The 15,225-nt window shown below is 35.4% G+C and overlaps 2 protein-coding genes across 5 annotated transcripts; both read right to left on the bottom strand.

The window, feature by feature from the left end:
• Positions 1–2,364: 2,364 nt before the first annotated feature.
• On the bottom strand, positions 2,365–7,137 carry LOC105231019 (serine/threonine-protein kinase greatwall). Of its 2 annotated transcripts, XM_011212098.4 has the most exons (10): positions 6,635–7,137; positions 5,826–6,303; positions 5,524–5,682; positions 5,321–5,466; positions 5,076–5,249; positions 4,862–4,996; positions 4,427–4,584; positions 4,266–4,355; positions 3,506–4,194; positions 2,367–3,436 (listed from the first exon to the last, which is right to left on the bottom strand). In XM_011212098.4, the coding sequence occupies exons 1-10, from the start codon at positions 6,779–6,781 to the stop codon at positions 3,171–3,173; spliced, it is 2,442 nt and encodes an 813-aa protein (XP_011210400.2). In that variant the 5' UTR covers positions 6,782–7,137; the 3' UTR covers positions 2,367–3,170. The 2 variants fall into 2 exon arrangements, with proteins under 2 accessions (XP_011210401.2, XP_011210400.2); XM_011212099.3 differs by lacking the exon at positions 4,862–4,996 and having other exon boundaries at positions 2,365–3,436; positions 6,635–7,039.
• A 1,054-nt stretch (positions 7,138–8,191) lies between these two features.
• On the bottom strand, positions 8,192–14,998 carry LOC105231021 (uncharacterized protein DDB_G0284459). Of its 3 annotated transcripts, none has more exons than XM_011212100.4 (2): positions 14,840–14,998; positions 8,192–11,123 (listed from the first exon to the last, which is right to left on the bottom strand). In XM_011212100.4, exon 2 carries the CDS (start codon positions 11,069–11,071, stop codon positions 9,203–9,205), a length of 1,869 nt encoding a protein of 622 aa, XP_011210402.2. In that variant the 5' UTR covers positions 11,072–11,123; positions 14,840–14,998; the 3' UTR covers positions 8,192–9,202. The 3 variants fall into 3 exon arrangements, with proteins under 3 accessions (XP_011210402.2, XP_011210403.2, XP_011210404.2); XM_011212101.4 differs by having other exon boundaries at positions 14,732–14,982; XM_011212102.4 differs by lacking the exon at positions 14,840–14,998 and adding an exon at positions 11,195–11,380.
• Positions 14,999–15,225: the final 227 nt, after the last annotated feature.

The following is a 15,225-nucleotide window of genomic DNA, read 5'->3' on the forward strand; positions in this document are numbered from 1 at the left end:
TTTTCGTCCATCCGGACGATATGACTTAGCCGCTGTCTAATAATTCGCTTAACTACATATGTCAACGTCGTCGCACATCACATACAGATCATCGTTCCATCGAATGCGATATTCGCCGTGGCCAATGCGAAAAGGATCCACCGCAGAACCTTTCTCTCGAAAACTCGTAACGCTGACTCATCAGTTGTTGTCTTCGTCCATGCCTCAGCACCATATACTAGGACGGGGATAATGAGTGACTTGTAGAGTGTGGTCTTTGTTCGTCAAAAGAGGACTTTACTTCTCATTTGCCTACTTTGCCCGAAGTAGCACCTATTGGTAAGAGTTATTCTGCGCTGGATTTCGATCCTGGCGTTGTCAATGGTGTTAATACTGGTTCCAAGAGAGACGAAATTATCTACGACTTCGAGATTATGACTGTCAACAGTGACGTGAGTGCCAAGTCGCGAGTGCGACGACTGTTCGTTTGATGACAGGAGATATTTCGTCTTGCCCGCGTTCACCACCAGACCCATTTAATAGTTTAACGATTTGAAAAACTCGCGAAATATAAATTAAATATTCACCTTTCAATTTGATCACAGTAGTATATGATTATGCTATGGTTTTGCTTTTGAAATAGTTGCTCGTTCGATTCGTCACATAAGGTTTATATGAATTTATAAAGAATTTTAAGCTGACACTTTCTCGAACTATAATTGCCATTATGAAAGCAAATTTTGTTAAAAAAAAATAAAATTTTGAAAGTTCAGTTTGCTTTGGAACACATATTGCCCTCACTTAGCCGCTTTGCTAATGTCGCGTAACCAATGATGCTTGTAGTAAAACTTAATGGCTGGCTACTTACCGTTGCACACGTGGTGCTCGCTAAATATCGAGCTTTAATTTTGTCTGTAGGAACTATGCACAATACAGAAGGAATAAATATTTAGTATATGGCACAAATACTACACGTGGGCTCGTACGAATATCTGCTAAAATACTATTTGTATATATGTACATATGTATGTGAATATGTAGTTGTTTGTAGGTCTCTTTTATGGGTAGACGACCTCAGTTATCAAAACAATACGAATTTTACATCGGAGACCGATTTCGAGTGCCAAAAGAAAATAAAACTTAACGGAAAATGTGGAAAGGCGCCAATGACAAAAGAAGAAAACCAACAACACACCAGCGTAAAACCACAGCAAGGACAATACCTAGTTTAGAGCAAATAGCACTCCGTCCACTTCCAGCGCGCAAGTGCACTCAACGGACATTTTTCGTCGAAAGCAGCGGCAGCGCCTGAAAAAAAACACACAGCCATTATTAGAATAGCATTTATTAGGACAATTGGCCAACTGGACCAGTGCCACCATGGCTGACTGAGTGAGCGCCTACGATTTGTTTGCCTTCTGTGCTCATTTTTGTTATTGTTGTAATAAAATGTAATTGGTTCGCTGCAGTGCGGCGCCCATATTGCTGGTAGTCATTTCAATACTGTGTCCCGCGGCGCACGTAATCCACGCTGTAGATACAGTTAGTGCGGAAGTGCTTGCACAAGCGAACGATTTTAATGATTGTTTTTTTTTTATACCGAAAATATATATGGTATTATTTTTATTGAAAAAATATCCGTTATGCTGAACAAAATTAGTATATTTAACCACGAGTGGCTGATATCAGGCATGTAAGGGTTTGTATTGGCCGAAACACTAGGAAATCTTTAGGTGCATATTGTAATTGGAACATGATGTTAACGAAAAGTTGAAGGTTACGTAATCGGAACCTAGCAAACTTTATATTGAGCCTTGGTTTATAGTCTCCGCAACATTTCCTAAAGGTTTTATTCTGTTACAAGAATAATACACGACTGAAAACTGCTAATTTCAATCCAAGTTCTTATTAACAAGAACACTGCAGAGGTTAGTCATATGAATATTGCCACCGCTGCATATGTATGTAGGAGAGCCAAGATGGTACACCAATTGATCGCGATGATGGTAAGCATCAGAAAAAGTGCGCTAGTACTGCATTCCGTTGCATTCACAAGCCAGCACGAACGATGCAATTCACAACAGACCGACCGAGACCTAGAATTGTGAAGGAGTCAAGTCTTTTCCCAAGTATTACAGGTCTGTAAATTGAGGATTTGCGTTTCAATCCGATCCAAAAGAGATATTGAGATCCTCAGCTGCTTCTTTGTTGCTAGTTTTCGATTTTCAACGAATAGGCATACTATGAAAATCAAACTTCATACGAAGATAAAAAGGGTTATACGAATCGAGGAAAACAATTCTAATAAATCCAGGTCAAATTTGATCAGCTGGTTTGCAAATATTCAGCACTTAAAAAACGCAAAATTAATGTTTTGCTACAAATGTGTGAGTTTTAACATATTTCACCGCAACAGCAGTTAAATCAATTTTATTATATATACAATTTATCGGTGCAATTCTATTTTATTACGTAATAGTTTTGTATATGTTACATAATATTTATATAAAAAGTTAAAAAGTTAAATTTAAGATAAATTTGTGAAAAAATAAATAGTAAACAATGGCTTTAACGAGAAAATTTTACATGAATGCGATTAATTTAAACAATGACACATTTGATATGTTACATGTTGTTCAGTACGATTCAATATATCTTCGCGCAAAAACAATAATCGAGTAATTCAAAGCAGGAAGCTACACTTAAGGCAGAATTTTAACACTTTTGATGATATTTGTGAGATTATTATAAAAATATTTGTATTTACATCAAGGAAATACAAATCTTTCTACTTCTTGTTGTTGTTTATATTCGACATCAATACATATAAGTTAAATATTGCTACAAAATCGTTATTAAAACTAAATATTACTACACGCGCAGATAATTTTAACTGGTTTGAAAGGATTTTTTTAATAAAACAAGACGTTTAACAGATAAATTAGCTACATACAGTAAAAACAATATTAAAGAAAGCAATACAAAATATAGCAATAAAACGACAATATTCGATTTAATTAGATTAAAGGATGTGTGTAATGCTTTACTTATTTCTTACAATGCGATTATGGCTCTCAAGTGACGATATCTCGCATATTCACTAGTCAAACTTATAGGGAAAATTTGTATTGCGGCATACACCAGTAATACACGGACCCCCCACACACTAAACAGTCTTAAGCCACGTGTCTCTAGTCTTCTAGCGTGAAATTGGACAACTTTAAATGTTGCAAATTGTTGCGTGCCTCAAAATAAGCCGTGTCAGTGGGATTATCAGGCGTTGGCACAAAGGGCGGTTCAACGGTTTCAATATTCTGCCAATCTATGGACTCGAAGAAGCGCATTTGCTGCACCTCTTTGGCTGCAGGACGCTCTGTGGGTTCGATTGTTAACAGCAGATCGACAGCTTCTATCGCTTCGGCTGATAGCGCTTCATCACCTTGTGGCCATTCAATATCTATAAGCAGAAGTGTTGATTTATGAAAAAATCCAAATAGTGTTATACATTCGAACGTGTCAGTTATACTTTTATTTAGAATGTTGTCGAATACTTTTTGTGGTGTTTCATCGTTGAAGGGTGGCAAGCCTGTCAAGAATTCATAGAAGCAAACGCCGAGTGCCCACCAATCCACAGCCGGTCCATGCCCCTGCCGCAACAGTAATTCCGGCGCCAAGTAGTCGGGTGTGCCCAGTATGCGTTCAAAGGACTGACGACCAATGCCGCGACGTACCGATTTCGGTGTGCGAAATGGTGTATTTATGCATTTCGGTGTTTTCGGCACATTATTGCCCAAATTAATGGGTGACATGGTGGGATCGTCGGCAGCCATTTTAAGATAGGACGTCTTCTCTGTCATTGGTTCGATTTTTTTCGCCTCTATCGAGATTGGTAATGCGAAACGTGTGGCCTTAAGTTTACCCAACAAACCACCGTCACGACGTGGCACCTTTTGCGATGACACAGGTGTCGAGAACACTACATTTGTGACGTGCTCATTGAGTGTCGGCGGCATTTCATCGTCTGAGAGTGAACGTATTTTCAATACGCCACTAACTGCTTTACGCTTTTTCGGCGTACTACTGCCGATATCCAGCATATCAATCTCTTGCGTGAGTCCAGTGCTGCCAGAGTTCGATGCAGAATTGGAACCGTCCGTCTCCAGATTGGATGAGGTCTCCGAACGATTTAAAAGATTTAGTTTACGTTTCATACCCCTAAAGGTGATAAATATAGAAATAAAAATTTTTTTATTAAAATTTTTGTATTTCCAGTTAATGTGAACAACCTTAGAAATTCAGGACGTTTGAAATTTTTCGAAAGGTTGCGAAACGGTGAACGCATACTGCTGGTTTCATTAGTATTATTCGTGTTATAGCTAAAATTACAAATAAATCCAATGATTTTCATATAATTTTCATATCTTTTAAGTAATTTCATGTATCATACCTGCGCGAATAGTCTGAGCAGCTGGTATCATTTTTCGAAATAAACATATTCTCAGCCTTATCTAGCGAATTGGTAGTCGTGTTGATCTGCGATAGAGAGTAGTCACTTTTACGACTCGATACGCCCGAGTCTTCGGCGACTTTGGACACACGCAAACGCTATAATTATGTTTAAAATATATGAGTTTAAATGACAACAACAAAAATTAAAACACATATATACGTAAAGGAAAGTTGATAAACACAATGCAACAGTGAAAAAGTACAGTAAATATTTGCACGACAGACAGACATCACATAATATTTTCAAAGAACGTTGCATGCAAAAGTCGTAAAGAGTGTTAAAATTTAAAGTAGATAGCAGTAAATAAACACTTTAACCAAAGATGTTCTTTCCGAAACCCCACACGCAAACAATAAAAAACAGCTTACACACCTCATCCATGGAACGCTTTCGAACCATGCTAAACTCAAATGAAGCATCTTCCTGCTCTCTCTGCTCCACCTTAATCAAAACCTTATTCTCTGTGTTATTATCATTTAAACGTATATTTTTTTCCTGCTTGCAACCCTTTTTAATGATAAGAGCAATGAAGTTTAATATAATTTTTAAATTTAACTAAATATACATTTTTTTATGTTTTACTCACATTGCAATTCGCTCGCGCCGCCGCAGCTGCAACCTTGAGATCAATACTAATGTCTACGAAGCCAACGTGTTTTGTATTAGAGCCCGCACTTCCGACACCGGTACTTGTATCATTTTTGCTTATCTCTGTGGATGTGCACGTATGGTACGAAGAAGTGCTGTCGGCAAGTTGCGTCTGCAAACGAAGTCGTAAATAAATTTATTTATTTTTATGTAAAGGAATTCTCAATCTCTTTACAAACTCACATTAATAGTGCATGTATGTGAAACCGAAACATTAATCTCCTCGGCGGAAAAGAACGGTGAGACACCAGATATTTTGCTATCGCTTGTGCGTTCAGCTTCATTAAATGATGTGTCTGCCTCGCTATCCGAAGACTCAGTTATCATATCTGTAGCATAAAATATTTAACCAATATATAGTAACATAAACATATTAACAATCATACTGCGCTTATTCATAGCATTCATCAGATTTGAGATGCCAGTGCCACACTCCATTTTCTTCTCTGATCCAAAGGATAAATGTGACGTAAGAGAAAGCAACTGGCCAGGTGTACGTGTATTTAAGGTGGGCGATATATTTATCAAATCCGAAATTTCCAAATCTAAAATAACAAATTTTTATTAAAAAAAAAATATTATTTGAAAAAAACATAATAATTTAATAAAAAGCAAAATAATAAATAAAGAAAAGCAAAATAATAATAATAAAACAAAATTATTAAAAAAAAATCAAAATTATAATTACCTCTGCGATTGTCAATCTTGCTTAAACCGAAATCGGTCAATTTTACATGACCGGTCGCTGATATCAACATATTATCTGGCTTTATGTCACGATGCACAATGCCGTGCTCGTGTAAATATTGCAACGCAAGCGCAACTTCTGCAACATAGAAACGCGCAACTGCTTCGTCAAAGTACCCGTACATGGTGAGGAGCGACTTTAGATCACCACCTACCATATACTCCATAACTAAATAGACGTACGAGACCGATTGTAGCGAATAAAAGAGGCTAACACAAAATGGACTACGTGACAATGCCAACGCATTGCGTTCGGTAATCACTTGTGATACCATGTTTTTATTAATCATCTCGGACTTTCGCATAACTTTAATGGCATATAATCTATTTGGATCATTATTTTTATATCCCAGAAATACCTTTCCAAATGCACCGCGGCTAATTGGCTTAATAATAACGAAGTCCTTTATGGTTGGCAGCTGAAGAAAACAATTAGACAGTTTTGGTTATATTGCTTAAATAAAATTGTAATTAGGAAACTTTGTTATTAACATAATGTTGAATTTTGTGATGATTGTAGAAAATACGAAGGACAGCTGGCAAAAGAATCTCGTTTTGTAAAATAAACGCAAAGATATGCAGCACGAATACAACGGGCACTTCGCTGAGTTAACTGCACATTACGATTGTGTTAAATTAAATATATAAATGCACAGCACCAACAAATATGTGTGTTTTATAAACTAATTACAACACAATTGTTAATTATAAAACCATCAAATCTCTTTATAAAGATCCTCCAATTAATACCTTTGTACATGACTGATTCTCAGGCCTTGTCGTTAATATGTTTATTTTATCCAATAAGCGTTCGCCATCTATTATCAAAGATGACTTTTTGGGTGTCTTATAATCGCTATGATGATACTGCACTGTTGCAGTCTCCTCTTTTTCCATGTTACGATCGTATAAGTCTAGATGAAATTTTGCCGCGCACTTAATATTAGATGATCTGTGATCACTATAAGATGTATTCAATTTTAAATAACTTCTACTTGAAGTATTTGATTTGTCGTTTGTATTATTTATTACGTTTACGTCATTTAACCAAACGGTGAGTTAAAAATTGTACACGAAATTATAAAATGTAGCATAATTCTTTCAAAAATTCGACCGAACGTTGAAAATGATGAAAATTAATTTGACATAACTGCCAATGCAAAGTACTGCCAAGTTATGCGAGAATCAGAGAACGTAAATTATAAAAAATTATATACGGTCTCTGCGAGATGTTGCCAGTAGTGCTGCCATTTACTAAGAAGTAAAGGTGGTGTAGACAGTATTACTGCCGTACCTAAATAAAGGCGGCAGCGGCAAATTACTATCAGAAATTCCACATGTCCATAGGTTTTGTATTGCACATACATATGTATCTAAATAAGGGAGTCGGCAACGGTGACTATTGAAAAATTCGATTTTGAAAGCGCGTTATGAAGTAAAGTTGGTTGCAGAAAATAAAGAAAACATATTTTTTCTGAAAAATATCTTGTTGCGAAATGTTTAATGATTGAACAAATGAATATAAGTATTATTAATATATATATTTCTTTTGCAAAAATATTAAAATTTAAGTGCAGCTTTATTTAGGGATGTTACTTTGGCGTTAACGGTGGGCGATAAAAAACGCGCCGTTCAACGCTTTTATTTAGGTATGTCAGTTAGTGTCTTAGTAAATTTAAATTTATTGTTAAAAAAATTTAATAAGAGTAAAATTAAAAAAAAAAATGTTTTGTTTTATTTTGTAAAATTAAAAAAAAATTGAAGTCTTTAGCAAAATTAAATTAAACTCCTGAAAGCAACAATGCAACGTTTCAAAATTTCAAAAAAACAATTAGTTGTATGTACTTTGTCATTGCATGCAAACAATTTAGGTTGACGCCTCCATTTTCATTCACCCAATAAAAATAAACGTGGGCAGTTACCCCATTTTTTGTTTAGTTTCACAGAATGGTCTAATGGAGATACATATAATTCAAAATAAGGCTAAGAATGTCAAAGGCTTGCACAATAGCTCTAAGTAATGCAGCTGCAGTCACAGCGCTTGGTCAGCTGTGCATTCAAATCCGTGACGGTTACGCAGACCTCTGTTTTCAGGAAAGTACGAACATTTTTCTTTACCGGTAGATGCTTGGTAAGAACATTTCTTGGGTAGTGGATGCTTCCCGATTGGAATTAATTTGTTTTCAAAAATCTCATAATTCTCAAATGAACCTATGTATGTACTTTACCAAGAAAAAATACTTTCCTATTTGTATAAAATCTCCTTTATTTTTACGAATATTGAATATTGTTAAAAATTGCCATAAATTTATGTATGTAGTATATATTTATATAATCATTGTAATGCATGAGTACAAATATATATATGAAATTATTATGATTGGTTGACAAAGGTTTTAAATGAAACTTTGTTATTTGCAAACAAAAACTAATACACAAATCTTATGACGATTACAAACAATGAACGTCCGTAAGGTACTATAAATACGTACATACTTGTGTTGTATGTATTACATAAGGTCTCTTCAAATACATATGCTTACTTAAAATGCAAAATGCAATTGCGATATGATTTTGATTTTAAACTAGCACTAAATTATTACAATTTCTATAATGAGCAATCAAGCAAACTTAAAAAATTTTATTATGTTTCTATAATTCTGCAAAATATTTATTCTTTTACGCCTTTCTGCGCAGAAAAGGTTGCAGAAAAGCCTAAAAGATAATATTTTTTGACATGTGAAATGAGATAGGTCTGAAATTAATTTGGTTATTAAATACAAATTTGTTGTTGCAATAATATAAAACAATCTATCATACGGACTACGGTTCTATGTTAGCGAAGTGGCAAATATCTCAGGAAAACTGACACATCGGTAAACAATACAAACCATAACAAATGGTATTGTCTTATATTTTCTCAACAACTTTTACTAAATATTATAAAATTTCACTTTTGCAAATGTTATATTGAATTTCACTTTAGGTAAATTGTACATTTATACATATTTTGTATAAATTGGGTTCATCAAAACTAAATTTTAATGTGTTCGGGTTGCACAACTCTCTTAACCCATCAATTTCAACTGCGCTTAAACAAATATACTGTATGATGAACGTTAGATAAGTGTTAGTGCTGAATATATTATATGTGTGAACGTAAATGAGCAAACGGGGATATGTATGTATTACGAACGTAAAAATAATGTTTAGACGTTTTAACATACAAAGATGTACATAAGCTAAACATCTGAAACATTTAAAGAAAATTATGATAACTATTATAGACAATACTCTTAATTTCTCGACAAATACACTTTACATAATGTGACATCTCTTATTTTTAGCCGAAGAAACGGATGTGTCTGCGATGCCTGCTGCAACCTCATGTACATTCGAGGACTTGGATGCATCCTCCAGCACCTTGTTCACTTCGTCGCCCTTTTCCATACCACACTTTTCGTCCACCTTCATTGGTGAGTCCATTTTGGGTGTAGTATCATCGTCAGCATTTTTCCCTACAGTGACGTCTTCGGTCGCCGTCTTTTCGTCACTTTCACCGCCGTCGGTGGCATTTTCCTCTTCAATCGAAATGCCGGAAACATTTTGTACATCAGCTTCATCCTCATCTGCGGCTGCTAGTTTAGTGGCCAACTTCACCGGTGTGCTGCTTTGTATGGAAGCTCTCGAAAAACGCGAACGTAACATTGTTAAGGGAGAAGAAACTACGCTAAACAAGCTATACATATCGAGACGTGCACGTTTTGGTGGCGAATAGTCTGCGTCAGTTTGCAACTCCATAGTGGATTGCGTTTGGCGCGGTGGCGTACGGTCACGTTTACGACCACGTCCGAAAAATGAAAAAGATGAGTTGTTTGGTACCTCTGAGCCAACTGTCACGTTCATGCTGGTATTGGTGGTTGAACTGACGTCCAGTTCAGTGTTAATGCGACGATAGGACTCACGAAATTGTAAATTACTTTGGAATTTCGAAGGAGTGTATTCGTTAAGTGGACGTATGCTGCGACGTCCACCGATATGTGTAATAGTGCGTGGTACACTCTTGCGATCCGGTGAACTCCCACAGCTGGGTGCATTTATCGGTTGATCTGATTTGGCATCGACGATTTGTGGTTTAGTCTTTTGTGTTGCCGTTGTTGCTTTGCCGGGAGTCGACGTGGCGGCTGGTGGCTGCAGCACAGAGGCAGCTGCAGCTGCTGCGACCACGACTGGTGACGTATTCTCTTTGGACTTAGCTGGTGAGTTCTCCACAGCTAGTGGTTCCATTTCAACATCATCTATGACTGTGGTGACGGTTTTGTTACGTGGTGAAGCAGTTGGCTTATCCACCGGTTTGGTGGGTGTGCTTCTGCCAGATTTCTCGACACCCTTTGTAGGTGTAGCCCGGGATTTAGCCTGTCCAGCACTGGATCGAGATGTTGGTGTAGATACTTCCATTTTTGTTTCATCACCTTTGTTGGCTTCATTTTTATCTGCTTGTTTCTTTTCCGGCTCGGTTACGACCGCTGCCTCATGACGTCGAGATCTAGTTTCTTTTTCAACAACTTTTTCAGGTTCACTTTCTTTCTTTTTCTCCTTTTCCTTATCCTTCTCCTTCTCTGGCTCTTTTTCACTCTTTTCAACGGGCTCTGCAAGTTTCGACTCCTTAGTTTTTGTATCTTCCTTTGCAGTCGGCTGTGCAGCTTTTTCATTTGCCTTTGCATTATTCTTGGCGTTGGCATTCCCATTTGAGTTAGGGGCGACCGTCTTGGCGTTGGTGCCATTACTATTACTATTATTGTCCTGTTTATCACTACCATTTTGCTGTTTCTCTTTGGCACCGCCGTTTGTAGAGGCTTTGCCACTGCCATTCTGTGTTTTCTTCTCATCAGTCTTTTCATTTTTCTTCACTGTCTCATTATTGGCGGATTGCTGTTGTTGCTTTTTGTCAGCGTTTTGTGGCTTTTTCAAATCTTTCGGTGTCGACTCTTTTACATCGTTAACACTGGATTCCGTCTTCTGACTTGCAGAATGCTTATTGTCATTTTTAGCGCTAGCGCTATTATTTGAACTGCCGTTGGATTCCGTAGATTTGCCGCTATAATGATTTTGACTCTGCTGTTTGCCGCCGCCGGATAGCGAAAGTGGTGCACGACGCGTGTGCTGTGTTGTAGCCTTTGTCGACATCTTGGCGTTAATTAGTATATATGAACTTTATTCGATCGCAACTTTTATGTATCTATAAAAACAAAAAAATATATATTTATTATTCCAAATATACTGAAATTAACACAAAAAAAATATACTGACACTATAATCAGCACTGTAATTGAAAGGAATTTAAACACGTATGATTACATTATAATCAATTTATTCAAGTTTTTGCCTTGTGATACAATTTTATTATATGTACATTCTTTAAAAAAGAAGCAAAGATATGCTACCCTAACTACTTCAATTATAGAAGCACATTTGTACGAGTATGCATGTATGTTATCAGTGTTTGTTTATATTTCGTTGACTTTATGTGTGCGTACGTATAGCATAAAGCAAACATTACATATGTATGTACATATGTAAAGCAAAAGAAAGATGCGTGTGGTGGAAATAAAAAAGTCAACGCGTTTTCCTAATTCTTGAAATACATATATGTATGTATGAGTTTTAAGTGATCGTTTATGTTGGTGTTAGAGATCAACAACCGTATCAGCGTTCTACTGCATACCCACTTAAGATTTAAAAATATAGGACATACGTACATATTATATGATTGGCGCTTAGTTTCTTCAAATAATTTAAATAAAAAATCAGAATCCATATGATTATCATAATCCTACCGGCAGCAGATTGGCATGCTTTGACACCAACTGGACCAAAGTTATAGCAGTTTGAATGATAGCTATACACTATTGAGTGTATAATAAATTTCAAATAAAAATTTCAGCAAGAAAGAAAATTATAACTGCATAGTATGTCTGATAGCGCCTTAAAGCATTCAGTTATTATTCAAGCTTAGAGGGGTTAACTATACAAAAGAATTTATAATAAGTACATATTTATATACAGTAGTGGCACGATAGTTAGAAACAGTAGTGTTTTACAATATTTAATTGAATAATATAACTTGAGTAAAATATATATGTATGTACATAGTTCAGGTTGCAGAGAAACCCATAACTATGTAAAAGTTCAAAAGATTGTGATTAAATTTTTCGAAAACCTAATTTAAGCTTGTTTCGAAGCAAACAGACAAAACTATGCAAAAAAATAAATTGTTTCTAATTATCGGAACACCAGTATATGTAGATGCATATCTACGGACGGCTGTGAGCGCAATCACATTCGCGTGGCTGTAAACTTTACAATGAATACAGTTGTAATTTTTTCATGCACACTTAAAAAATAAAAAACGCTTAACCGAGAATGGAATTTAAATCTAATCAGAATACTCGTTTTTCCAATTATTAGTAATACAAATTTGTAGAAGTGTATGTATGCTATGCTTTAAGGTGGGTCTCTAGCACTAAAAAACACTCAGCTGACTTATAAACTGTAAAAATAAATCGAATAATATAAATTTAACCCTGATACGAAACACTATTTGGTGGAAGTACAATAATACTTCATGAAAGAGTTCAGGTAGCAGTTTTTGAATACATGCCCGTGTATGCATATAGCACAATTTATGCTTGCTTTATTTCATTTACCAAGGTTAGCCATCAACGTCGCACCACCGGTAAAAAAAATACCCTCACTTCCGGTACCTATAGTACAGAAAATGTCAATATGTAACACAAGTAAATGACCTAATAGGTACGAGAATTACACCCAAATATACCTATTGAATATGTATTATGCCGCATTTGAAATCCGTTATGCCTGAATAGTTATTGGTGTTATGCTTCAAAGATTTCGAAAAAAAAGAAAATAATTTAAGTTAATTTTAGTGCGAACCTTTTGAATTGAAAAGAGTTAAACCTTATAACAATCTTTCTAAGCCAAAATAATTATGGCTATGAGGTTATTAAGAATTATCATAAACACTTGGCAAATTGGATTCTTAAATAACAGAATAATTGCAACACCACACAACTAAAAACATTGTCAACATATCCAACATAAACCATCAAGCAACACTCACAAAATTATACATCTATAAACTTGTATAAAAATGTAAAAGTCAGAAATGCATTGTAAAGTTGATATAAATTCCAAGCATAAATACCAGCAAATCAGTTTCTGATGCCTTTTTGTCTGAACCATTGGCAACCAAAAACAAGCACATCCACAGTCGGTAGGTAGAGTCAGCAACCTGGTGCGATCATAGCATGGGCGCCGCTTAGTTTAACAGTAGTGATACAAGGAAACAAAAAGTGACAGGAGGGTGAAATACATCGCACGGAAAATGAGCAAAACAAATAATGGAAGAGAAAAACAAAACGAGTTTTTACCCGGGTGAAAATTTCTGAAGTGAGTTTCGTCTGCTAGTTTGCGCGCTACAACTACTGTTTGCTTTTAAAATGTGGAAACGTAAACGACCATTTATAGATAAGAATATTTTTGAAGATAACGTTCAAATATTAGAGTTTAGCCATATATGCTACTTTTCTGTCATTAATAAATGTTTTCATAATTTTTGAAGATCCCACTCTAGGTTTAAAAATATCTAAGTTTAAAGATATATAGGACGTGACATATTATGTTACAGAGTAGAATATTTTCTCACAAGGCTCACGCCAGATAATTATTGGCAATCCTGCCTAGGCAAGAAAACACCATATCATTTCTCTTATAATTTGCGGCAATGCATGCACATAAAAACCATATTCACGAATAGAAAGTGCATCGTACAGCTGTCAGCACAAATAGACCGTAGACCCAGCGTTTTTCTGCTAATTTCTGTTACATATGTATTGAAATAAATGTCAGCGAACAGTTGCACCATCATCAAAGTGCATGCATACTTATGTATATACAAGCATGCATCTTTGTATTTTGGTTGGGCTTGTTGTAAAGTTTTGAACAAAATCAGAAAATATACTTATATATGAATGTGATTGGAATTGTTAATTGTAGGGTGGGGACACTATGCATACGCGGAACTTGCAATGAGGAGTACAAATGCATGCAGTTATTTAACACATCGTAAGAATCACATGTTATTCTTAATTTATAAATGTAATTAATATGGTAGGCGCCGTATGAAGGGCATAGTGATAATTAATTTATCGAGTATTAATATTCAAAATAATTAATTTGCAGATTTTAATTTTACATATCGAATAATGAGCTCCACACAGCAGTCTTTAGAATGTAGTGTGGGGGACATGTTGATATTTCCCTTTTTTGTTTTCATTATACCATTCGCAGTACAGAACACGAAAAATAACACGAATTATTGTACCGCCTACAACTTGAGAAAATTGCAAATAAAAAATATATGAATTAAATCGCAATTTTATATTTACGTTTTAAAGTATAACTAAAATACGTATGCTTAACACAATTAGATATATTTAAATATATGAACTCCTAATAATCTGAAAATATATTTTCTCTATCTCAATATTGTTCGCCACTACTGTAGCGCACAAAGGAGTCGCTAGACTCGGCCCTGGCTTTTTAAAAATGGCGGTTCGTCTCTTTTTTCTCCGCGTTTTACTACAAATATTCCTTAATTGAAGGTTATATACAATTTTATTCTTTATATACACTAAACCTTTGTTCTTACAAATATTCTATGCTGTAATTTATATTAGCAAAACATTACTGCACTTTTGCAGCTTCATTAATCCCGGCAAATTATCGTTATGCAAAAAGTCTCTATATCAAATTGAAATTCCCTACCTCAACAAGAAAATTGCAGACGCCACTCAAATTTCAGCTCTTAATGCCGCCAAAATATTGTATATAAAAGCTAATTAATTTAACACTTTATAAACTTTACACACAAACCTTTATTTTGTATATTGTATACTTTTTGCTCTGCGCGTTGTATTGTATTTTCTGGTCAACTATTCTTTTATCGCAAATAAAATGCAGTTTTGGTTCTCCGCTTACAATGCACTCACACACGTTCGCTTGAATGAAATCTCGCACAATTACATATTCACAAGAGGCGAAAGAAATCATGAAAACGTCAAAGAAATATCCCTCCGCGGTGAAAACATGTCAAGGCATGGGTACAGTTGGCCATAGCAAAGACATAAACCGATTGGTTAACATAAGATGGTGAGATAGAAAAAAATCGCATGAGTCTTAAAAGTGGGTACCCAGCAATTTACAATACGGTAAATCTGTAATATATGTATATTAAATGAATTAGGATGGAAACTAACACA

The sequence above is a fragment of the Bactrocera dorsalis genome, chromosome 2 (genome assembly GCF_023373825.1).
Source record: "Bactrocera dorsalis isolate Fly_Bdor chromosome 2, ASM2337382v1, whole genome shotgun sequence".
Classification (NCBI taxonomy): domain Eukaryota; kingdom Metazoa; phylum Arthropoda; class Insecta; order Diptera; family Tephritidae; genus Bactrocera; species Bactrocera dorsalis.